This window comes from Chiloscyllium plagiosum, unplaced genomic scaffold (genome assembly GCF_037043375.1).
Source record: "Chiloscyllium plagiosum isolate Xiang-an unplaced genomic scaffold, Cpla_swu_hap1 HiC_scaffold_6, whole genome shotgun sequence".
NCBI classification, from domain to species: Eukaryota; Metazoa; Chordata; class Chondrichthyes; order Orectolobiformes; family Hemiscylliidae; genus Chiloscyllium; species Chiloscyllium plagiosum.
The window spans coordinates 84201283-84227730 of record NW_028270144.1 but is presented as its reverse complement, the minus strand read 5'-3'; the positions used below and the strand labels follow the sequence as shown (position 1 = coordinate 84227730).

The window sequence follows — 26448 nt, the reverse complement described above, 5'->3', positions numbered from 1 at the left end:
AACTTGTTTGAATGCTAGTTTGTCTAATTCAGTTAAGGAATCCTATTCCTAACCTTCTGTTGATAAAGAAGTGTTGAATTCTTGAGGTTTCTTTTATACTGAATCACTTTTAAAAGGAATTTAATTCCTTAAATTCTGTTTGAATTTTTTTCTCCATCTCACTTTTTTTTGTCTTTTTATGAGTTAACATTTGTTTAGAGATTGACCTTTGAAAGTTTTCCTTCAATGTTTCATTTCAAGCATTTGCAAAATGCTTTGGGTCTTAATATGTGATATACCCGTCTGCAAAATTTTTATTGTTTGTAACGCAAGTCCAATGATATTCAGCATTCTGGAGGGCAATGTTCCACAGGTTAGACAGACTGATTTCTAATGCTGTTTCTTTTTTTTAAATATATATTTTTGACATTGTTATAACTTGCACAAAAGGCAACATTCAGTTTGGAAACAACTTCTTCAGTCACCACTATTACTTAAATTAGGACCATCACTCTAACTCCTTTATCCAATAGAGAGAATGTAGAATTAAATCAGCTGATAAGGCATGATGATGATCTTCAAAAAATTTTGATTTGTGTAATACCTGGATGATTCACATTTTAAGTAAAATATTGAAGTTTGAGGCATCTGCCATCCTTATCACTCTCGGGTCACGTCAACTATGTTGGGCAGATGTGAAGCTCAGCCAAGGTATACAGAAACCTGTGGTGGTTTTTGTGCTGTCTGCATGCCAGTTTGGTTGTTGATGCTGTATTTAACAGACATGGGAAGGCTATCGACTTGGACGCCAACCACAAGCTACTCACCTGTCAGCTGAAGAGGCCAGACTTCTAAGATTTGTGAATCTTCTAACAAGGTTTGCCAGCCACTGCACCTGAAATTGGCTTAACATTTCAGCATTATGACTTGCACTTACATTCACTCTACAAAATATTAAAACACAGGTTCATCATAGCAGGTTGAACTGGACCTGGGAGAATTTTTTTTAAAGTTAACTCCTGTTGAATTTTTCTCCTTTTTGTTGCATTATGTATTCTTCTTAGTTTCCAACTTTTAGAACCAAAGCCATTGGATTCCTTAAAAGACTAAAAGTGTGAACTCCTCGTTATGCATTCATAGTTTGTGACATATGTCATGCAATTCTATCTGGAGTTAAGAATTAACCTTTGATTTTGACCAAGCTTGTGTTTGCTTATCGTCTAAGCGAAGACTCTGTGTGGCCTTCTAAGAATTTAGATAAGATTTGCTGTCAATTTTAAAGTGATTTCCTTGTACAGCATTCATTTTCATTTAAGATGAACAATTATGCTGTTGTGGTATAATCTCCAAACTGTGAGATTGAATGAATGTACTGATGCTTGAGATCTGTAATATTGTGCCATCTCTGGCAATTATCATGAATTGGAGATGGTACAATGTTAGTATTCCTGGACTAGTAATCTAGAGGCCAATGCTAGTGCTCAAGGGATGTGGGTTCAAATCCTGTTTAATTGGTTTAAATTCAATTTGTAAAAATCTCTAATGTTAATCTAGATAGTGATCATGACAGCCAGTGTCAACCATTTTAAATGCCCACCTGGTTCACCAATGTTCTTTTAAGGAATGACAGTTGTAATCCTTGCCTGGTGTGGTATTCATATGATCCCAGACCTACAACAACAGATTGATTCTTAACCCCTTCCTGTAAGCAGTTGGGCTTGGACATCAAATTTTAGTCTTGCCAGTGATGCCTACACCCCACAGAAGAGTTAGCTGTGCAGCACAAAAACAGACCCTTCAGTCCAACTCGTCCATGCCGACGAGATATCCTAAATTAATCTACTCCCATTTGCCAATACTTGGGCCATATCCCTCTAAACTCTTCCTATTCATATACCCATCCACATGCCTTTTAAATGTTGTAATTATACGAGCCTCCACCACTTCCTCTGGCGTTTCATTCCATTCAAGCACCAAAAAGTTGCCCCTGAAGTCTCTTTTAAATCTTTTCCCTCTTTCCTTAAACCTATGCCTTCTAGTTTTGGACTCTCCCACCCGGAATGAAGAGAAGAAAATTCTGCAGTTTCAATAAAAGCATAGGCTTTATGATGCTCCTAAAATTGGAATGATATTTTAGTCCAGAGGATAATATTCAAAAACATAAGTTTTGAATAGTAATATACTGCCTTTAATAGTATATCAGTGAGTGAGGACCAAGTGCTTGTTTGACCTCCCAGGAATTCAGCATTTGGCCTCTCATTTGTTCAGTTTTAGGGTCACGGTTATCGGATAGCTTGACTGAATATTGGTGCACTTATTGACTGCTTAAACATCATCTTGGATGTATGCTGGCTTTATACTTGCTAGCCGTAACTACCATTCAGGAATTTGTTGCACAGCTTGTAATTGTTATCTTAATGGAACCTGATGCTGGTTATACTTTCTGGATTTTTCTAAACTAACGTGTTTACACTTGAATATAATTAATTACAAGTTATTGAATATTTTTCAGTTGGTATAAAAGAAGCTATAAACTCTACCATTGTTTCTGCCTATTCTATAAATGCACTTTCCATTAACAATATCTATGAAAAACTGTGTATTTGGAATGTGTATAATAACACCCACTTTCAATTCACGTTTATTAATTACTTTTGAATTCCTACAATCCGGTTTTACCCTTTTTCCATAGTACCGAAAGAAAATCTCTTCTCAAAGTCACCCATAACATGTGGTGTGCCTATTACCACAGTAAAATTTCCCTCCTCATCCTTTTTAACATGGTGTACAACACCACTTTCTCCAACACCTCTGTGCTCACTTGCAGCTAGGTATGACTGCTCACACCTAGTTCCTTTCTTAAATACTTAATTGGAACCAGATAATTGCTTGCTAGATGTGTCTTCCTGTTTCTGCTCTTGACTCTGATGTGCTCGTCAACAATGTTTTCTTATCCATTTCACTATGTTTCACTGTAGGCACAGCATTAGTTTTGACGTGCATTGATATCCAGCTATACCTCCTCAACAGCTCCCTTGTGTCTTACGCTGTCCAATTAAGCCAGAGATGAGCAGCAACTTCATGCCTCTGAGGCTCTTCCCTTGGAGGTAATGCAGACTGGTCATTTAATATATTAAAGTTGAATTAAAGGTTATGAGAGGCAGGCAAGGAAATAGATTTGAGGTAATAATCATCAGTCGAACGAAAAGCCAAAGAAAGCCCCACACACTGACCAGATACACCACTACAGGAGCAATCATCCCAACACCCACAAACAGAGCTGCATCGGGGTTTAAATGAGTCACAACACTCTGCGGCACACAGGAACTATGAGAAGCCGAGAAAAAATACTATATAATGTATTGAGGAGCAACAGATACCCAATAAGCGCAGTCTGCCGATTCCTGCACAGCAGACCTAAACAAGAAGATACAATACACCCAAGGACTTTAGCCACCCTGCCATACTTAAAAAACATCTCTGAGATGGCAACCAGACTACTCCAGCCCCGAGGCTTTATGGTAGCCCACAAACCTATCACCACGTTGAAACAGCTCTTGATGAATTTAAAGGACCCTGTACCAACAACCAGCAGAACAAATGTCATATACAAAATTCCCTGCAAGGACTGCAATAAACATTACATTAGACAGATGGGCAGGAAACTAGCCACCAGGATATATGAGCAACAATTAGCCACCAAAAGATACGACCAATTATCACTGGTGAAGAGGGACACCAGATCGCCTGGGACAATACCTCCATCCTGAGACAAGCTAAACAGAGACATGCACGGGAATTCCTAGAGGCCTGGCATTCAAACCAGAAGTCCATTTATAAACACATCAATTTGGATCCCAGTCACATACCTCCGTGCCACCTTTTTTAATCCCAAGCTTATAAATGTAATTTCTGTCATCACTAATATTGGTCACTTCCACATAAAAACCCCTGAATCACCTTTCTTGCTACCAAAGCACTTGTTAGCACTTTTTTGTTTCCTCTAAAGTGGTTCTAATTTATTCTTGGCTGGTCTGCCTGCAACCTGCTGCAAGTGTACAATGTTTCGGCCTGCAACAAGGTTTATTCCCCTGTGATCTCTGCTTGTTGACCTACATTGTTTCCTGGTCAAGCAATATTTTATGTAATTCTAATGCTTGTTTTCTAATTCCTTGCAACCTCAACTCCTATCCCCCATGCTTTTTAGCTGCTTGGGCTACATGCTCTGAAATAGCCTCCCTACACCTTTTCTTGACTATCTACTTCGCTTTCCTCCCTTAAGATACTACTTAAGAAACTGTCTGACTAAGCTTTTTGTCATTTGACCTAGTTCTCCTCCTGTGGCTGTGTCAATTTGTTTTGCAGTGCTTCTATGAAGTACCATGAGTCTTTATGTTGTGTTATACATGCTAAATAAATGCAAGTTGTTAAAATTCAACATTAATTTGAAACAGCAAAGTTAAGTTTAAGGCAGTAGAATATACTTTTTTCCAATTTGGAATGTATTGTGATTTGCAAGGTTGATCCAGCCATAAAGCTTTAGTTGATAAGCACTGTATGCTCAACTTGTTTGCACTGGATGGAATATATTTGAATTGTCTTGGTCATAACATAAAAAGACTAGCTCTTGTCAGGAGCAATGTTTAAAACCCAGTGGCATAATTAAAACTGCTCCTAGGAATTGTAATTTTTTTTTCACTATTTACAAATCAAACCTTTAGCAACAGCCTTTCTCATAATTAGAACACTAGAGGATTTTGCAAAATATACATAAACTACAGTGTGCAAATCTTTTCTTCTCAAGCAGTTGATAACTTGGCCAAAATAAGTGCTGTAGAAATTACTACTTTAACAGTTTAATATATTTACAAAGTAGTTTTGTGAATATACCCTCTGTTTATGATTGTAGCTAGGTATCCATATCTATGGTAAGAATACCAGAGTTGCTACTTGGTTATTTTGTAGTTTTGATCCAAAATATCAACCTGTTCTAAAACCTCACAGCTGTACTTTATCTGGAGTAGGTCGAAACTCATTCAGAATACACCAAGGTTTTTAAGCTAGCAATAAACTACTTGAAATTGTGAGCATGTTGGTTCAAGTAACCTTGGTCTTTTGGAAGCAGTTTGTCGTCCATACTCAAAATTATGATCTGTTGATTTCTTTATCGAAACACTGCATTAAACTGTCCATGGTCACTGAACATAATGGTAAGTGCACATGATTAGTTCTATACTTGTGCTTGGGTAAGGTTAGGAACGTTTGTTCTCTTCCAGTTCAATATTGGATCATCTTCGCCATGATATGTAACTATAATATCTGATAAGCTATTTTTAGAGTATTAGAGTAATTTAACTTGCCTAAAAGTAATAAGTCAGTGCCATCAAATTCTTTTCATTTTTCATTTCTCTATTGAAGGGTGTTATGCTTTACAATTAACAATTATCTATTGGGTAAAAAGATTGCTGCAGAATCCATATACAGTTCTCATTTGACTGCATTGATCAATTAAATAAACAAATAGGAACTAATCAAATTGTAAACTAAGTGAGCAATATTCTGTTTTTTACACTGCACATTTAAAGATTTGAATGGCTATATCAGATTCGTAAAGTCATTTTCTTTTCACTTTTTTTTTCTATCTATTGATAGTGTGTACAGGTAAGATCTGCACATTTTCTGAATGATATTGTTTCAAAGAAAATTTTTGTGATCTCTGGTAACTAACAGATTTTGCACAAACATTTCTTCAAAATAGGCTAAGGTATCTTGCTGTATTCAAAGACAGACTCTGTCATTCCTGAACATAAATGATCAAGAATTTTTGTTTTTGAGCTAATGCAAATATTACGTAAATAATACAGAAGTTCACAAATGAAGTTTATTAAATTATGTGATAGTAGTACTTTTTTGATTCTTGTATTCAAATTGTTTAAATTTCCATACCTCCTCAAATTCTATAGTGGTAAAGAGCAGAAGTTCTGATCCATTTAAGATTGAAAGGCTAGAAGTGGTCACAACTTGATAATTTTGCTAGAGACATTTGATGGAAGGTTATTGTTTTATGGCAAATTGATTTCTATATTTCAAAAAACTTGCTGATTAGTTCATGCCTCATTTGGTACCAGATCTTCAGTGAACAACTAATAATTTGCACATGTGTTTTTTCACTTGTATAATTTTTCTGATTGTCTGTTTGCCATTTCAGCATTTGGAATGTTTCACAAAGCTGAAAGTTAGTAGGAAAAGTTGATAGTAGGATGAGAATAGAAAACAACTCTGAAAATACTCAACAGGCCTGGCAGCGTCAGCATTTCCTATTTTCATTTCTGGTTCCTAGAATCTGCAGTATTCTGCTTTTTATTAGTCCTACTAGATGATGGTAATTTGAAATTCTTTGACTTTTACTGCTCAATTTTGTTCTGTATTGAGAATGAACTGGTCATGTGTTATTACTAATGAGCAATTATGTGAATTAATACATACTCTGGGTGCTACTATTAGTTAAAAACATGTGGCTAATTTGCATAACATAGTAAATCCACATGGCTGAACTTCACAGGATTCCCAAGAGGGAAATCAAATAGTGATGTGTGTAGAATCTCTCTATACAAGCAGCAAGTGTGGCTTTTTTGGGAATTATAGATTATTCAGCTACAAGGATATTGTTTTCAAATTGAACTGAATAAGTTATTTCATCTTGAGTCCTCCTCGAGTCATCTTGGCTACAAAGTCTTCAAGCTATATATTAATCCTTCAAATGTTATATTGCAGATTGCAGGAGATTAATACTCCAGGAAAATAGATTACATTCTCACTAATGATATAAGGAATTGTACTAAATTTTGAAGCAACAAAATTTGAATTGAATTTGTGTAAAATGATCTGAAAATGAAACTAGAGTCAAATAAATGCAGTATTCTGTGTAAACGGTGGAAAAGTACAGAAAACTTTAGTTTTTTTGTCATACTTCATAAAACAATATTTTGTGAAATGTTATTACAGCTGGTATGATTGCAAATTTCTTAGAGTAGGCTTTTGTCAATAAAAAATACACTTAACCTGCAAAGTCGCTAGTGGTATTATATAATGAGACAACACAACACTTCTGTCATTAGTGTTCCATTCGCTGCTGCAATGTAAGACTCCATTGATGTCATGAATTACATTGAAGAACAAATACGTTATGAGGCTAATAATGTATTCATTGTGCCTGTGACTGCAGGTGTGGAACATCTGCTTTCTGAGAATTGCTCGGGATTTTAATCTCCGTGAAACAGCTCTAAATTTTTTTTTGTTACAGTGGTGATACGTTTGGATTGTGCTTCAATAAGCTCATCAAAACTTTTGAGAATATTACTAATTCAGAAAAATTGTAGTGATGTGTGAAAAACCAATAGTGAGCTGTTGGTCTGCCAATCATTAGTAACTGAGTGGAATTCCACACATATAAAAGGAACTCCTGAACTATAGAATATGTTATCTCATTGCTTGAGTATAGCATGTACAGCAACGTAAAGAGTACCATTGCATGATAGAAATGGAGTGGGAATGAGTGGTCATATGAATCAAAGATTGCGAAGAAACTCCTTTGTTCCAGTTATTATTTCTGTATATTTTACTATTGTAATACAACATCCAAATATGAATTTAGAAGTGATATGATCTTTAACATGAAGATTGAATTATATCTGCAGATATTGGTGCCATTTATCTGATTCTCCTAAAGACTAAACATTGCCGGAGTTCCTCTCGTGTACACGGGTGGGAAAACATTGGTCAATTAGCTTGCTTCCAGTAATAAAGTGTGCTTAACATTTCGGTAGAACAGTTGTGGTATGAGCAGTTACTTAAAAATTCCTGATTTACGTGTTCATAGATTCTATTTAAATATGTATCAACTCTGGGTAAAGGATGAATTAAATGCAGGAAAGACAAAGTACGCTTCAGACCCTAAAGTGCTTTAGAGGACACCCAGGTGTTTTCAAGTTATCAAACAGCTACCTGAACTTACTCATTTTATTTATTATTTGGTTAAGCATTTGTTGGCTCATATCATATTTCTGTCACCTGCTACACTGAAGTGTTTTTATCCAATGGTACCACTATTTTCCATTGTGAAGAGCGCAGTGTTCTGGAAGTTGAGTGGTATGGTATGTGTGCTCAACCCAGAATTGGTCCTTAATTCATGGTCTACTGATGCTTCCCTCTGACTGTTTTTTCTTGACAATTTTTGTCAGTAGGAGCTTGCCATTGCCTTTCATGTTCAGACAAGTGAGGAGGGAGGTGTCCGGTCTGCTTTTGGTCAAATCCGAAATCAAGCCCATATTGTTGATATTTATCTCAAATGAATGCTAGTCATCATCTATCAAACTGAGCTTCCCAGCAAACCCCACCCCCAAGATGAGCTGTACCTCATGCCAAATGTTTGAAAACTATTGCTCTAGAAGATGCAGCAGCAGGGCTGAAAAATTGCATGTGCATAGATTTGTTTAACTTATCTGTAAAGAATACTTTAGGTCTACTACCAAATGAGGCATTTCCAGTTCAAAAAATGTTTTTATTGAAACTTTTTTAAACAAAAAGTAATAAACTTTGAATTTCATTTATATTTCTTAACTGTAATTTTAAGCATGTGAAAAAACATCATTTTGGTTCTAATTGGGAGCTCTTAATGCAGATGCTGATTTAACATTTGTTTATATATTTTGGATGTTTTCTTTGTCTTTTCTGAGATTTTTGCTTTCAGGTATATTTCCTGTGGAAGTGCACAATTTGCTTTTGCTTTATATGACACTTATTACAAAACATAAGGTGATTTATATTTTTGTGTAATTCTAGTTGAATGAAAGTGGCTAATAATCTGTTATATGGCTGTATGTCTTTTTCTTGTGATGTCCAACAGTGGACAAAGTAAGCACATTTTACAAGAAATTGACTTTATTTTTGTGGTTACGTTGGGATCCTGTTAAGGCCTGAAATGATACTACTCAAGCACAAGCCCTGAATCACACCATTATTTTGGATAATGTGGACAATAGGCAGGCATGTATTAAGTGGTGTAATATTTCATACTTTGCAAATGGATTTTCTGTTATGTAAGATTTGTGACTGCTGAGTGAAATACAACCATTATAATTTAATTGAGATGCTTTCATGAAAACAAAAGTCAGATATTGGGGGCACTTTTCAATCTGGTGGTTAAAAAGCATTGACACAATGCACATGAAATTGAAGTGAAGCAAATAGAAAGGAAGATTGGGTAGAATGGTAGAACTTTACTACCAATTTCCACCTTTTCTGGAGTTGAAAATTACCCCCATTCTGTTGCAGAGTATTATATGAGTGAGGTGCAGTTGAATCTCAACCTGCTCTTTTATTCACTTTTTATTCAAATATTCAGGTTTTGATTTTAGACCTGGGTAGTTCATTTTTTTAGGAAAAAGAATAGGATTTTTTTATTTGCAATTAATGGTAAGAAATTGAACATACACAGATAATCTGTGCTGGTAGGTTGACCATGAAAATGTTTTTATTTTCAGAGAGAACAGGATATGAGGATGGGTGATATGGGTCCACGTGGAGGAATTGGCATGGGAGGTAGGGTCTTAATCAATGAAAACACTTGAGGTGTTGGACATTTTGTTTACTTCATGGTTGTGCCTAGCATTGTTCTTTGGGACTGTATCTGTTTGAAAGCTGAAATTAATTTTACTATTTCAGTATGTAAAAGTATGATTGCTGTACTTTGAAAGTTGTAAAGCTCCTCCTAGTACATAAGAATTTAATATAATGAATACGTCAAACTTTGATTTTCTTTCTCTATTATATAACATCTTGCACTTAATTGAACGGTACCACACTACAGTTTTTCTTGCACTAAACTTTGGGGATTGTAGTCTAATGGTTTGTATTTCTGGATTAGTAATCCAGCATTTGGACCAATTAAATGGGGACATGCATTCAAATGCCACACTGGCAGCTGAGGAAATAATTTCAGCTTAATTGTGTAAATAAATCAGGAGATTTAACTGACCTTTGAAAAGTTACTCAGTTGTATTAAGCTGCTGATCATCCAGCATGCACCGTTTCAGAAAGCAATGTGTTGTCACCTCCATGGGGGCTCTTTGGAATGGATACAAAATGCTGATATCAACCTTCTTCAGTTGACCAGAACTCTGATACAGTATACTTTAAAACAAGTAATTGCATGACTGCTTTTGTCTTAGTCGTAGTACTAGTGAATTTTGAAGTTTTATTTTCATTTTTAGGTTTACCAAGCTTTTATTCATATTGTCAATATTTTTATTTGCTGATATCCGACCGTTCTGAATCAATTTGTAAACTTCAAGCAATAACATCATCATTTTAATACTAGGTAGTATTATAGTAATATAGTAAAACTAAATTTCATTGACTGGTGATGCTGTACTATTATGATACGAGTTGCAACTCTTTTGGAATTGAGATAACTTGTCTTCTGTAGTGGTCTGAACATTGTAAAGCTATATCTTGCACCAAAGAGGAGATGATGTGGACTGCAACTTGTTAAAATCAGGTTGTATTTCTATAGAATGAAGCTTCATACATAGACTGTAGCTTGTTGCCTAAGTGCTTTTCGTATATGGTGAAACTAACCATGAAATGAGTGTTGTTGTGTATTTATGTATTTTACTTGTGTTAATAATTGCACTCTAATGTGTTTATTTGCATTTTCTCATAACGTACACAGAATGTGAACGCACCCCACTTTGACTTCTCCAAGTTCTTATTCCTGTTGTTTGTATTTTTCAGTTGGTGTCTTGCAGTTCTGTGCGAATTCAATATTCAAGCAGTGGTATCATATCTGTATACATAAGATAACTAATTAAAACTTGATTGTGACATCACTCAGTGCATTGTTATGGTATAAGTTGCACTTTATTTAACGTCATGGTCAACTATCATCGGTAAATATGAGTTGAGAGTATAAAATAATTTGAAAGTCAAATCACATTTCCAGTTTTAACATCAAAACTCTAGTTATGCACTTAGTCAATAGTCGTATTCACAGTGCATCAAGTATTTTGGCCATTGAAGTGCAGCCTTGTGGCCAGAAAAATAAAAGAGAAAGTCCTTGGTTTTACAGGACGTTTTTCAGCAGCTTGGGACTTGTCTCAGTTACTTTAAAGTAAAAATATATTCAATGTTGTAATAATGTAGGAGATTATGAGACTATATGCTACACTCAACAATGTACCACAAACAGTGTAAAGCTGAGATAATCTGTTTTAATCTGTTGCTTGAGATATAAGTTTTGTTAAGGATAGTCCATTGTTGTCACGGTTTGTGAAAAATGAAGTGTGTTCAACTGCTTTTCTGATTACTAAATAAATATGGATATTGTTGGCAAGTCAAGGAAGGTATCTTATTTGCAGTGGAGATAGTGATCAGTTAAGTCACAATGAAGCAGCTGGTCCTTTTAGAATTGTCACTGCTTTCTCAATGGGTTAAATTTAGGAGTAACAAATGGTATTACATTTTTAAAAAATCATGTGGAAATCTGTTAATAACTAGCAAAATTCCTATCTTATGTGGCTTTGTAGATCAAGTTTAGAAAAATGATGATTTTATGGCATCAGTTTTTACATTGCTATCCAATTTAAATCACTGATTAGGCCCAAATAATGTCTGTGGTGGCAGTGCTAACCACATACTAGTTTTGCGGCAAACGGTTTATCTGCAATTTTAATAAATTTCATGTAATAATGTTTACTTATCAAACATCAACCATCACTCAATAAAAAGTAAAGCATTCAAAGCTATCACAAAATATCTCTGCTTTTCATTTTGCCATTTAATGAATCTGCTGATATCATAAAAATGAGTTTTGAGATCATATTGCCAATAATACTTTTTATTTGCTAATCAGAAACGCAGCTGGCTACATCTTGATTCTCAAAGTAACTTGTAGCTAATGTGTTAACACACTCAGCAGCTGCTCCTTGCAAGTAAGTGAAAATAATCTCCAGATGATGATGGTTTGAGCATTTGATTTGCATTTGTGTTACTGACTGGGTTGCTGCAGCTTCCACAAAAAAACATTTTAATATAAGTGTACTATTAGCACAGGTTTCTCTTTTTTTAAATTAAATTGCTAAACTAAACTTGAAACTGGATTGAGACTGAGTTTCAGACTGGAGGAATTTACATTTTTCCTAGAAATAAAAATAAATTTTTCTTCCTGGATCAGTAAAACACAATTAACCATATACTTGCCAGCAGTAATAACTTTATTTACTGAAGTACATTGAAATCCTAGTCCTAACTGAAATTTCATTGCAAGTGTTCAGATAGCATCCTTTACACTCTTTCATAATCAATTCTTTTCTCAGTACTTCATTTTCAAGTAAGTATTTTAAAAATGTATCTCACCTGAACACTCGGCGCATGACCTGTAAAACTGATTAAATAGAGAAAAACTGTTTGAGTTGGCAGAGAGATCAGGAACCTGAGCGCAATGGCTGAAGATGATTGGCCAAAGGAACAACAGCTGCATAAAATTTTTTTTATCCAGTAAGCAGTTAGCATTTGTCCTGAGAGTTTCATGTTAAGAATTTCTGTGCAACTGTCATCCGTATCATATACAAACTGGTGCACCTTTTGGTTGGTAGATTTCTTCTAACTTTTCAGCAATTAATAAAGCTAAAATACCAATAGAGACTTCACAGCATTTTGTTGTGTTGTTATAAACTTGGTGAAAAAGTCCTTGGCTAAATAAAGTGTCTCTCTGTGTAGCTTTTAGACTTCACAAACCTCCATTAACCAATCAAGATGAATAGCTGTCATTGGATTGCAAGAAATTGTTTTTGGAAAAACATCTTTCTCTCTCAATCTGTTCCTTAAGAATACTCCAAACTATTTTTGTGATTTTTTTTTTTCCCAGCAGAATGCTGGTAATAATGAAGCTCTAGTTGGAGTAGCTAAAACACCTTTTGAACCTTTTACTGCACATAACTGGTAGAATTAGATGTAACCAGGTCATCTTGATTTGTGCATGATGTTGAATGGAAACTGTATGGACTCATACAGTAGGCTACAGTATTCCAACAAGCCGCCTTTTCGTATGGTTTTGCAGTCAACACTTCTGTATCTTCATCGAAGTCTTGCAGACAAGTGGTAATGTCTGCTTTTTGTTTTTAGCTACATAGCACAACCATTTTTATTTCTTCGGTCTTTGTTGATTGATCTTCTAATTCTGAGCATCTTTGGAGCTGGTTGTGCAGGTTAAAGATCTCCTATAATTCGGAAGGGACAGGTCTGTCTTAAATTACTGTCGCTTCTCAAGGTAATAGGGTGGTTGCTGCAGCTTACACATAAAAATTGCCAGAAGTAGTGGAGGCTGGCACAATTACAACATTTTAAAAGGCATCTGGGTAGGTATATGATTAGGAAAGGATTAGAGGGATAAGGGTCAAGTTCTGGCAAATGGGGCTTGATTAATTAAGGATATCTGATCGGCATGGACATGGGGTCTTTTTCTGTGCTGTACATCTCTATGACTCGATGCAGAGTTGCGAGGCTAGGATAGGGTCTGGGTGGGATGTTGTTTGGAAGGTCTGTGTGGACTCTATAGACTGAATGGCCTGCTTCCAAACTGTAATGGGATTCTGTGATTCTAGAGAGTATGTGAATTCAATTATAGCTTTGAAAAGGGGTTTGGAAAGTTTACAAAAGTGAGAACTTGTCACTCTAGGTGCAAGGTGGGGATTGGGATGGGCTAATTTTGTTTTTGTAGAGGGTCAGCGTGGACATGTGGGCAAACTTATGTGCAGTACCTATTCTGTGTGAACTTAATTTTATTGGCTAGTCTACATGCCATAAAGCTAGCACCATTAAGCAGTTATACTCTGGTTAATAAAAGCACATTACCCATCAAATGGAAATTGCAGGTACAAATGGAATAAAATGAATTTTTTTTAGTTCAGTGGTTATATGTCCTCAAAACACATTGTGAAAGAGTATTTTTTTTGTTTTGAAACAACTTTAAGATGTGGCATTTGAACAAATAATGTTTTAAGATAGCGAACATTAAGTGAGTGACACAGGAAGGACATTTTATTAAATGAACTTAGTTTAAGAATGCGAATGCAAATCTGCAGTGAAGATAAGCTTAACTGTAGTTACTTTCAGTTTTCGCTTTTGCCCTTTGTTTCAAGTTGCCATGGTACGATTTGAGATAGTAACATGACTTGGAACTAGGTCATACCTGGATGTTTTAAATATCATACATATTTTATGATTTTTGTCCTTTCAAATGTTTGCTCTCAAACAAAAACATCAGAGGGAGATCTATTAAAATGGGCAAGGTGATATTTAGATTTGTTTTCAGTTTGAATAGGCTTGTGCAGATTTTTACAGCTTGTAATGTGATGCAAAAGCATTAGATTATTAGCTATAACTAATGTGCTTTCAAAATTAATCTATTCTTGGGTTTGGAAGTGAAGAAATAATACATACAACATTCTATCAGTTGATTTGTTCCCTCTCACTTCTTTATATGGATGTAAGCCATAGCAAAATAAATTTACACTGAACTTGAAAACATTTGTAATTCAAAAGCTAGGATTTATACATAATTGCATTGTTTGTCAAGTAGTATCAGAAATCTTTCTAGTTGGGAACCTGTAGAACTAGAGATTTTATAATTTCTGTGCAGAAGAGAAGTGGAAACATTTGTTTACGTTTGTGAAAAATATTCCAAATTAATTGAATAGACTTGTTTCAATTTGAAAATATAATCTTGTGCCTGAGGCATACTTGGAAAAATGCATAAGTATATTGTGAATACTCATTCTTTGGACTGTAAGCAATTTGTAAATTTTTTTTCCCAGTTTTGATTTGTGGATATTTCCACTTTTGTAAATGATTACAAATATATTTTTGTTGACCATTTTTATTCTTGTTGCAGGGATCTTGTTTAATGAAGCAAAGATGTTGGTTTTTGAAGTGTGAGTGTGTGTGTGTGTGTGTGTGTGTGTGTGTATATATATATATATGATACAACTTGTACAGTCCCAAAGAACAATTTTTGCAGACTATTACTCAGATAGCAGTTGCCTTGCATGGTCCGTCTATTATATAAGCATGTTTTTATATTATTTACTAAATTTCTACAAATATTCAATCCAATTAATTGCCTTGGAAGCATAATTAGATTTAGGCTAGATCTAAGTACCCACTATTTTGCATAGATGCGTATAGCCCGGCTCCTGCTGGCAACCAAGGTCCTGCTCCACTTATGGGTATGAACATGAACAACCGTGGACCTATGCCTGGTGCTACAATGGGACCTGTCCCAGCCATTGGGCCAGAAGGGACTGCAAGCTTGGGAACACCCATGTTGGGAGACAACAGTGGAACAATGGTAATGTATTAAAATGTCTGATATTTACTGCCTTATTTTCTAAGTAATATAAGGTATGTTTACACTAGCATTTGGACTGGCACAATCATTTTTCAAAGTTCTTCATACTTTAGAAAGCTTTGATCATGTAGCATAGTTTTCCATTTGTGTACTTTCAACTTTGCAAAAATCAAAGGTTTTAAAAAAACAAAACTGGATCATCAGAGCAGTTCAGTGTCAATGTGTTTTTTTTAGATAAACCTCAATTTGGATGATGAATATTCTGATGAACTAAAATAGGTCAGAGTTTATAATGTGTATGATGAAATGAATGGTGGATTCAAAGCGGTAAGATAGCAATTATATAGTTCTGAAATTGTAAAAGGAATTTGGATGCATTGAAATTGGGTATTATTGGCATGTAGTGAGTGTAGAAGAAAGCTTGGCACATCTATGTTTTTGATACACAGGTGAATGTGGATTATAAATTTTTAATAAGCAAGTAATTAAGATTAATTTTTACCTTTTTATAGCAATAATTAAAGTAAACAGCAATAAATGACTCCTTTTATATATTCTGATAGGCCTTGGGCAAATTAAGTTGATAATTTTGGTAATGTTTTCCATATAATTCAGGGGTAAGGTGAGGTAAAATCTAATGCCATCTTTGAAGCATTTGGATAACATTTAAGCATGGGCTCATGTGAGACATACACAAAACAAGCATAGAATTGAAACGTTATTGTGAAGCATTTCAAGTTTTCTCGGCTAAGTCTCAAATTATGACACTTGAAATTTTGCTGTGAATAAATGGGTGCACTTTGTGTAATGTGCCAAGCCTTCTGAGAGTGTAAACATATCTTTTGGAGATTAAACTGAAATTTACACACACAAATAGTGTGTATCCTTATGTTGTACAAAGTTGATTAAACCAATAATTGTAGGAATAAGTATATGCCAGTCAGCCTGTTCAGCCTGTTCCAAAATTCAATACATAATTCATAGTTGACCAACTACTTGAATGCCTTTTTCCTTGCAATTTCCCCATATCCTTTTACATAATTGGTTAATCTCTGTATTAAACATACTCGACTGAACCTCCTTAGCTGACTGGGGCAGAGAATTCTGAATATTCACAATGTTGAGTAAAAACAATTTTCCATCTCCTAAGTAGCTTTTCCTTTATTTTGAAACCATGTCCCCTAGTTCTTGACTTCCCAACCAGAGAAAAACCTTGCTCTAGCTATTCTTCCTGTCCTGTCTGACTTTAAGATTCAATGTGATTGCCCTCATTTTTCAAAACTCTTAGGCTGTATTCACTATCTGTCTCCAAAGGATAGTCCTGCTATCACAGAAGAAATCTGGTAGACCTTTGGTGCATTCTCTGTCTGGCAATAATATCATCTTTTTAAGGCAGGAGGACCAAAATGCTACACCCAGGTTCTGTCTAACCAAGTTAGTGTCCATTTGAAGCAAGGGTTTGCTGCTCTTGTACTGAAACCTTCCATACCTTAGCTTCCTGATTGTCTGCTCTACATGAGTATTGGCTTTTAGTAGCTAATTGACAAGTGCGCCACGGTCCCTTTATTCATCTACACTTCCTAAGTTCGTTCTTTTAAGCAATAAGCATTTGTTCTTCTCACTGAAGTAGATGATCTCACATTTTTCCACATTGTATTCCATCTGCTATATTCTTGTACACAAAGTCTGTTTTAAAAAAAACTTTTTAAAGTCACTTTGTATGTTTCTTACAACATATATATTCCCACTTAAGCTTGTGTCATTCATAAACTTGAAAAGTATGTTCAATTCCACATCCAGATTGTTGATGTATATTATGAGCAGCTGAGATTGCAAGTACTGAACTGCCAAGTTTGGGCAACCCATTTATTTCTTTGTTTTCTTCCTGTTTAAGCCAATATTTAGTCTGTGCGTGTACATTACTTCCTTTCCAAATTAGCTTCAGTATTGCTAACTCACCTCCGTGGGGTGCTTTTCTCAAAAGCCTTCTGAAAATCCAAGTGTACTACATTCACTGACAGTTCTCTGCCATATCAATCAGTAACAATTTTAAAGTCCAAGTTTGTCAAATGCTATTCCCACTCTTATTTGTGCTGACTATACCCAATCAGATGACTATGATTCAAGTATCCGTTTATCCCATCCTTTACAATGGATTCCAACAGTTTTCCTGCTACTAAAGCTAACTAAACTGTAGTTGCCCATTTTCTCTTTTTTTTGTTTTGTAAATAGTGGGGTGACATTTGTGACTTACCAATATGCAGGAGTCATTCTAAAAATGCATCCATTACTTTCAAAGATAACCTGCGTCATAGAGTGTTGAAAGAGGTCTCAGAGCCAGAGACATATAGGGTCATAGAGATGTACAGACTTGGTAACTTTCAACTCCATTAAGTTCTCCAAGCAGAGGTTCTGACTAATTTCCTTAAATTCTTCATTCTTTGTAGTTCTTTTAACCTTCTAATTATGAATTTCATGTATCTTTCTCTTTGAAGAGATCACCAAAGTAATCTTTTAACATTTCTCCCACTTTTCTGTTTTCCATTAAACATTCTCCTGCTTCAGCCTATAATGCACCCACATTTATATCGACCAAATGTTTTCTTTCATGTACCTATAGAAGCTTTTACAGTGTATTTGTTAGTTTACATTAATAGCCTTTTCTTCCTTTTATCAATTTCTTTGTCTTCCTTGTTGCAAAAACATCAGGATTACTGTTATTTTTGGCAACATTATGGACTGCCTTTAAAATTTACTCCTGTCTTTGAGCTACAATTGACTTTTTATGGGAGGTTGTGCCTATAAAGATAGTGTGTTGCTGTATGCCATGTAATATTCGCTAAATATGATCCATTGCTCGTGTGCCATTATATCTTTCAATGTATTTTCCCAATCCCACCTCAGCCAGTTTGTCCCTCATACTTGACAGGTTCATTCTAAATGAAGGAAACTCACTTTCAAATAGAATGTAATGTTCTTCCTCCATGTGGTTGCTCATCAGTAAAGATGGCTTTTCCCCAAAATAGCCTGTTCTCTATTTGGTTTCTCAACATGGTACTCTAAGAAACCATTTTAACATACTTCAGAAACTCATTCTCCATAACATTAGTACTCATTAGGTTTACCCAGTCTTTTAGGAGATTGAAATGATCCATTATTGTTTCACCCATGCTACATGCTTCTCTAATCTCCTCATTAATACCATGGACCACATTACCATTACTGTTTAGTAGCTTGTAAATAAATCTTACAAATGTTTGCCCTCTCTTTTTTTCTTAACTCCACCCAAACAGATTCCACATTTTGGTCTTCTGACCAGGAATCCTCCTTTTAGTAATATACTGATGCCTACCCTATTACCAGCATTCGTTCCCCTCCTTTTCCTTTTTTTTCCTGTTTCTCCAAATGTTGAGTATCCTTGAATGTTCAGTTCACAATCTTGGTCACCCTGTAGCCATCTGTCCTGTTAGATCATATGCATTTGCCTTTATTTTTTCCTATAAGTCATTTCTTGTTGTGATTGCTGTGAGCATTTGTATAGAGTGTTCAATATTCTATTGTTTTGACATCACTCTGCATTGAATGTTTGATGTCAGCCTTCATTTTGCCTCTCATTCAACTTCTCGTGCCAATTTTCCTAATTCCTGTTACCAACTTTATTTTCTTTCAATGTGCACAACCTCTTGGGCTCCCCTACTCCTGAATCTAATTATAGTCATATTTTCAATCGTGCACAGCAGTCTTTTGGGAATATTACATGTCCAGGTTTACTGTTAGATTTGGTTTTGTTCAAGTTATACGAGGGAAGAAAGAGAAAATTCTATCCTTGCTTTTCATTAAACTTGAATTGTAAGTCTGAATTTGGCATATAAAATGTGAAAGTACAGATGTAAAATGAAATTAAAACTTTACATTTGTCAGTGTGCCAAGTTAAAATGATGACATTTGAGTTTATCAGAAACTTAAATGTTCTGAAGTAATATTAACTAACATGGTTTATGGATTTTAAACTCTAAAAGATGTGAACTGTAGCTAGGGCAATTTTCTTTTGGAGCTGGAACTAGGTATGATTACATTGAGGTACCATCAGAAACCGTTCTTCTATGATGGAGATTGATTTCACAACTTGGAATGAAAGATCAAAATCTCCTTTGCAGTTGAAATGTTTTGCCAATATCTTCCTATTTCAATTGTGTTGCCTTCCATTCTGTTTTAATTGCTGAAATTCATTTTTTAAAAAATTATTTTCTTTCCCCTTGGTACAGGGACGGAATTAATTTTATTAAGCCCCTTCCCACCCAGAATTGAAGCATTAACCAGAAGAAGAGTTGATTTAGATTTTTAAAATTGCTGAGAGACCAGAGCATTTGCAGGCAACAGGCTGTTCAAATAGTTTTTATCCCATGAGAAAATAGCGTGCATCCACTTATTTCTGTTAGTATGCAACATATTTGACAGTGGGTACGCTAATAGATGGATATGGTTTATTTTCACTATATTTTGTGTCTTTTGTTGCAACTAAGAACAAAATTAATGTTTTGCTTTGTATTAGTTTGTATCCACCATAAATTTATACACTGGAAGTTCATTTTGTGATGTGACCTAATACGGATAATGCAAAAATAAGTTACTGTTGTTTTAGGATTGTTCAATGTTTACTTTTTCAGTTTTAAAAACAATAATATTTTAGTGTATTATCATATCAAAATGGTACACTTTTGATATGTCATGCTCAACATTTGCGTGTCTGCATCTTCCAAATTACTCACAATACATCTATTTAGTTTCAAGATGAGTTTCCCAAAAATCTACTGGTAAGGAATGAAGCAGTACTATAGCTCTGGTAATACATCAGGATTCACTTCATTTCCACATCCAGAAGCACTCTTCTTCAGTTGAAACTTTTACTATTAAGCTGGTAAAGTAGATTCTGAGAAAAGTAGTATTGCTGGGATTGGGTTTTTTCAACCCATTTAGAATTGGGAATTTAATTTCCTGATGGTCTCTGAGAAGGGAGTGCCTCAATCAGGGAACTATTCTTATTCACTGCTGTCTCTGCTGGGGCTAGAAAGGTTGTTTGCAGTTAAAGAAACCCACTAAATTCTGAGTTTGCACAGAGTAACTGAACCAAGGTACGTCAGCTCCTTGGCTGCATCTGCTTCCTCCCAAGACTGAAAAATCAAAGCACAATTAAAATGCCTGTTTGTGATTTCTTCGTCCACTTTTTTTTAAACGGCTGTTTTTGCAGGAGTAGACAGAAAAATAGAAGTGAGAAATGGGAGGTGAGGAAATTCAACAAAATAAGATCTGAAGAATGAGTTGGACCAAGGACTGATGATGGGAGGATGAAATATAGGACAAGCGAAATCTGCTGTACTGGGAGAAGCAACTGGGGGTGGTGGGAATTGAGAGGATAGCTGGAGAGTGGAGATGATCAAAATGCTGAAGATGTGTAACTGGTAGTAGAGTGGAGGAGGAACAATAAATGAGTTGTGAGGCCTGCTCAAAAGTTTGAAGAGCAGGATATATGGTGAAAATGGTATGGGCCATTGACTTCTACAAGTGAAGCTTAAAGACTTGAATATGTTAATGAAGTAATTGAACCATATGGTACACACTTCCTATTTGTTACACCCTTCAAAAGAATGCCCCTGCTCTATTTAAAATGACAAGCAAAAATAAACCATTAGTTGTCCTGTGATTTGTCTAAAGCATCAAGCAAATGTTAAGTGTTGGAGGATGTTGCAGTCTTAGCAGCAGACCAAGATTAACATCATGTAAACCAGATGACTGGGAAACTAGTGGTAAGAGATCAATGAGGTGTTAATTTTAAAAAAAGTCTTGTTAATGAATGTGGAACTGGTGCAGTTGTAAGATCAAGGGGTAATTTTAAACTTGCAGCTTGCCCTTTTACCCTCTTGCATATTGAGGTGTGATGATGATGCCTTGATTGTTTGTTTGCATAATTATAACTTTCAAACTTTGTTTTGAAATTTCCCATGGAAGTATTTTAGCTATTTGTTTTTGCCATAAATATGGCTTTCACGTTAACCCAGGCCTTTAAAATGCAGAGAAAATTACATTTATTATTCAAAAATGTAGTCTATGGTGATGAATTACATAATTAGTTTTTCAGTTTGAGGTTCTTACAATGATTGCTCCAAATGTTTTGTATTATGATTGTCATTTATTGTCATCGTAAAAGTAGGTGGTGAAATATAAATGATTTTGCATAATTCAAAGCATCGTTGATCTATACGTTAACTAATGTAATTGCTCCTTTCTATCTCCTTTTTGTATGTTCCTGGTACTGCTGGACTGCCTGCCAAACTTCATGACACCGATACGGGGATGTCGCCAATCAATTCATAAAATTGCCACCTTTTGGTCCGTTCCTACAATGGAACATGTTATGGACATTTTATGTAAAACACAATCGCTATCTGAATGGACAATAGCGCAATGATAGATTTCCCCAGGGAGGTCCTGGACAGATGGGTTCTCCTCCTATGATCAATAGGGGAAACCTGAGTGGAACTCCAGCACCTGAGGCTACTCCTCAACAGCCCATGGCAGGTGTTGGTGTGAGTAGTACACCTGGTGGTTTTGGTAGAGGAAATCAAAGGGGTAATTATGATGCAAACAAGGTCCACAGCAGATTTTAGACTTTCTGAATTGTAACAATAGATCATTCCCTTCTGTGACAATTTAAGGCATACGGAAATCTGGTGATTTAAAAATATCAGTTGAGTTTTATCTGCTGTTACCTGACACTGTTTTTTATTGTGATGTAGATCTTGAATTTTGTTTTTCTTATGTAATATCTTTTGTTTTGAACCTTTATATTGAAGTAATTGCTTCGGGCTATGTAGCATAGAACAGCAACCACATAAAACATCACTGTTTAGCAAGTTGGGTTAACTCCTTGTGAATGTAGTACTATACATCTTAAAATGTGACCATGCTGTAAAATCCATGGAGTTCTGGAATAATAAATAAAGCAAAAAAAAATCAACCATTTTATTTTTGTAAGAATAATTGAAAAGTAAGCATTTATATCAACGCACAATATGTATGTTGTGCAAAATTGGAAAATTGGTGCAGTTGACAGTTATAGTTCCTGGTATTGAAGATGTGCAAATCTTTCTATTCTAGGATTTAAAATACTGCTTCACAGACTTTTTTTACCTGTTGCTTATGCAAACTATAATTTAACAGCTACTGGAAATTTTAATGGCTTGGATGCAATTGAAGGAGAAATCCCTGACTCCATCCACAATCCTGTTTATTCCTGTCAACTAAATCAAATGATATTTATGATGGCTTCTGTGTGTGTAAACACTTGAAGAGGTGAATAAGAAACTGTTCTTTAGCACAGTAGTTTCTTTCATTCTGTTTAATGTCGTCATGTTGAAATCAGATGCAGCATTAGCTGTCTTCCAGGAATGCTAAAGTCAGTTTATAATGGGTTAACAAAATACGTTAAACAACTCCTATCAAAATACTTATCATTTACTTGGAATTATTGTAATCTCAAAAGTTTTCACTTCCCTATCAGCCTAAGGCCAAAAAGGTGCTTTTGGAGATGCACTAAATAGTCAGCCTGGATTGCACAGGTCTTCAGTACCCCAAAGCAGTGGTTATTTCTTGCCAAACAGTTGGTCTTTCTAAAATCAAATTATACAGTATTTGGAGTTCCTCTCAGAATTCCACCCATAATAAAGGAAGTTGGGTGTCTCAAAAGTCAAAGTATTGACAAAATCTTCCGTTCTAACTTTTGAATGAGTTGCATAAACCATTTTAGTTTAGCAGTAGTATTGTGTGTTACAACACCGTTTGATCTTGATTTTCTTTTAACATGGTTTCAATTTAAATTAGTTAAAAACATTTTGTACTTTTCAAGTTTCTTACACTTTCAGTTGAATCATTTTTTTAAATGTTCATTTCAGATAGTATGGACCTATTTCTATATATTTCTGAAAAAAGGCACTTTGAAGCTTTTCATCTTGTACTCATTAGGACGTTTTGTAATTTGAATTTAAAATATTATCATACTGTCTTAAAGGATAGTGCTAACCAGTCGGCAAGTAGACTTGGATTGTTGGAAGTGTTGCCTTGGATTGTTGGAAGTGTTGCCTTGGAGAATACACTAGTTATGTGATGGCTAATGGCTAACTGCCAGGTTTTGTTTACATTTTAAGCAAGATTGATTCCAATTTAGTCAAGCACTGGCCTGAAAAATGAACCAAGGATGGCTGTCATAATTTTGTTGAGTTGAAATAGACAGTATTCTGTCTGCAAAAGAAACCGCATTCCATATATTTTAGCTTCCGGAACGTATGCACATAGCACACTGAGCCTGACTGATCCTAACATAATTCTTTCCTTGCAATTATTTAACAAATATTGTTCGATTGTGGAATAACATCCAAAGTTGGACACTTTTGGAAATGTGGATGCTTTGGGCATGGGCAGCACCTTGTGATCAGCCAAAGGGATATGCTGTTTAATAAGATCGGTGAGTTGTCGGGATATATAGACCACATACCTAGCATCACACTGGTACTGAAGTTCATAAACTGCCATTATCCATTTGTGTGATGGGCGCAATTGATTTTTGGCTTGGCAACAGCATCCTTTTTAATGACTCACCAAAAGATATTTGTTTCATTTGAACAGAATAGGTGACAGCGATTCTCTGGCTCATTTCTTAGGGCAATGCCTTTACTAGTCAATCTGCTTAGTTTAAAATTTAAAGCCTGACAGTTAACTTAATTGGTGGAGGCACAACCATAAAGAATGTATCAATCTATCTACTTACTGACCAATCAGCACTCTTCTCTCATACAGTATAAATGTTGATTTCTCTTATGTGAGCAATTTTCAAATTACCCTGATGAATGCAAAATGAAAACCTTTGACAAAATATGCCTTTTTATCAGCAATACTACAATTCTGTACTGACAGTCCGTTGTTTGTCTTCTACTGTGTTGACTACTTGCACCAGACCATATAATTTGATTACGTTACAAAGATACTTTTTTTTTCAGAAAAAAACTTTTCAGTTTAACCTGCCTTCAATACTGATTTTGAGCTGGAGATCTGCCTGGAGAGTTACATGCTGAGAAATTGCTGCTGTGACCTGCATAGAGTTTTTTTTTAAAGAACTGTTACTGATTTGATTTTCTGTGGCTTGTTAGATTTTGATTCCTTACGTGAACTCATTAACAAATTCAGTTTTATTTCATGTTCCTCCGTCATGTCTGAAAGTATTAACAATTGTAAAGTGAGGGTAACTATGGTCAATGTTAGGTGAAGTTTTGGAGTGGCTGCCAGTTCAAATTTTTTTCTTGTAAATTTTATATTAATACAAATTATCACTTCATTGCATGTGAAGTGATAATAAACATCTGAATGTGACCATTCAGCCACAAAACTGATTTAATCGGTAAAGCACGTTGCTATGTGCTTCATTCTTTCATTCCTGATCTGAGCTCTCCACCAATAGAGAAAACAAGTTACAGCAAATTCTAAGAAAGACTGGAGCATTTCTTTCCAACTTTGAGAGGTCCTCCTCAAGTAAACTTCTGGAGATATGTCATTAGCATGTTAACGTTCTAGTCATAAAGCTAAAAAGCAACTTGTTTTGTAAGTGGAAATATCCCTTTTCTCCAATGAATCTCTCAAGATCCCATTTGAATGATTAGGATCTCCTTGCTGGGCACCCATCTTGATGTTTGTTTACCGCGTCTTGTCTTATTCTTTCCTTATGGATTTTCTAGGCATGGCTTCCAGTCCTCTCTATTTCGTGTAGTATGATTTAACTGTATGCAATTGAACTGTCATTTTCAAAATCTCAAATCTATCCCCTCTAACTCTGCTTCTCTGAAGTATCTAGCTTTTGGTACATAGTCTTATCTCAAGATTTGTTTTTACTCTGGTTATCTTCCATAACACTACCGTTTTTAGCTTTACTATTCTCGTCTTAGACAGGGGCTAAAACTGAAGATAGTATATAAGTAGTCTGAGTGTAAAGCTTTTCTAATTTTTATTTTATTAATGTATCAAAAAATACTTCTGCTGCTATTCTACATTATATGCCTTTTTAGGAAATAACCAAGTTATTTCACTGCTAGGTCTTTCCCTTGTTTATAACTTAATAGGTGCATAAACCTACCTGCAGTTTCATAATTTGTGTGCATGACACTGCACTATTTTTATTTAATTATAGAATGATATAGGCTGAATGTCTCCCTTTTGTGCTATCAGTTCTTTGAAAGCAACAAACTTTTGGAGTTTGTTGCTTTCCCATTAGCCCCGAGCAATCTTTCCACTTTAGAAGTAAATTGTAAAAATAATTATAAGTTATTATAAAATTTTGGTTCGGCCACCTTTTCAGGTAGTGAATTCTTGATCAGAATTTTTTTTGTTTTATTTTGAAATAATTCCTTCGTTCAATTTTGGTGTTTCTGTTGCCTTTTGAATCTAGATTCTCTAGTCACTTTGAAGTTTTCCTATACTCCTGTTATTTCTTTTGCAGTAGCACTGTTTATCCAGTGCTGTACTGACTGCTCTTTAAGTGTAGATACATAACGTCAATCAGTCTCTTACCTGGGCCACTTTTAAAGAACCGTGCTAGTTTAATAAGGAAAGTTCTATATATGACTGTATCGGTGCTGCCTCATGCTCCCACGAGGAGGTTGAACAGTTCATCCACTTTATCAACACCTTCCACTCCGACCTCAAATTCACCTGGACCGTCTCAGACTCCTCCCTCCCCTTCCTAGACCTTTCCATTTCTATCTCTGGCGACCGAATCAACACAGACATTTACTATAAACCGACCGACTCCCACAGCTACCTAGACTACACCTCCTCCCACCCTGCCCCCTGTAAAAACGCCATCCCATATTCCCAATTCCTTCGTCTCCACCGCATCTGCTCCCAGGAGGACCAGTTCTAATACCGTACAACGCAGATGGCCTCCTTCAAAGACCGCAAATTCCCCCCAGACGTGATCGACGATGCCCTCCACCGCATCGCCTCCACTTCCCGCTCCTCCG

General features: G+C 35.5%; 1 protein-coding gene and 1 pseudogene across 3 annotated transcripts in view; one reads left to right on the top strand and one right to left on the bottom strand.

Annotated features, from left to right (window-relative positions):
• Window positions 1-26448, top strand: part of LOC122550728 (paraspeckle component 1-like) — a 123363-nt gene that overhangs the window by 37833 nt on the left and 59082 nt on the right. For 2 of the 3 annotated variants that reach the window (XM_043691888.2, XM_043691889.2), the window contains 3 exons: window positions 9522-9579; window positions 15213-15385; window positions 21844-22400. In XM_043691888.2, the coding sequence (XP_043547823.1) occupies window positions 9522-9579; window positions 15213-15385; window positions 21844-22050 (438 nt within the window). In that variant the 3' untranslated portion in view covers window positions 22051-22400. Of the gene's footprint in view, window positions 1-9521; window positions 9580-15212; window positions 15386-21843; window positions 22401-26448 lie in introns of those variants that run through there. The other variant, XR_006311930.2, reaches the window with a different exon arrangement.
• LOC148149799 (G1/S-specific cyclin-E1-like) lies at window positions 11675-15085 on the bottom strand (annotated as a pseudogene).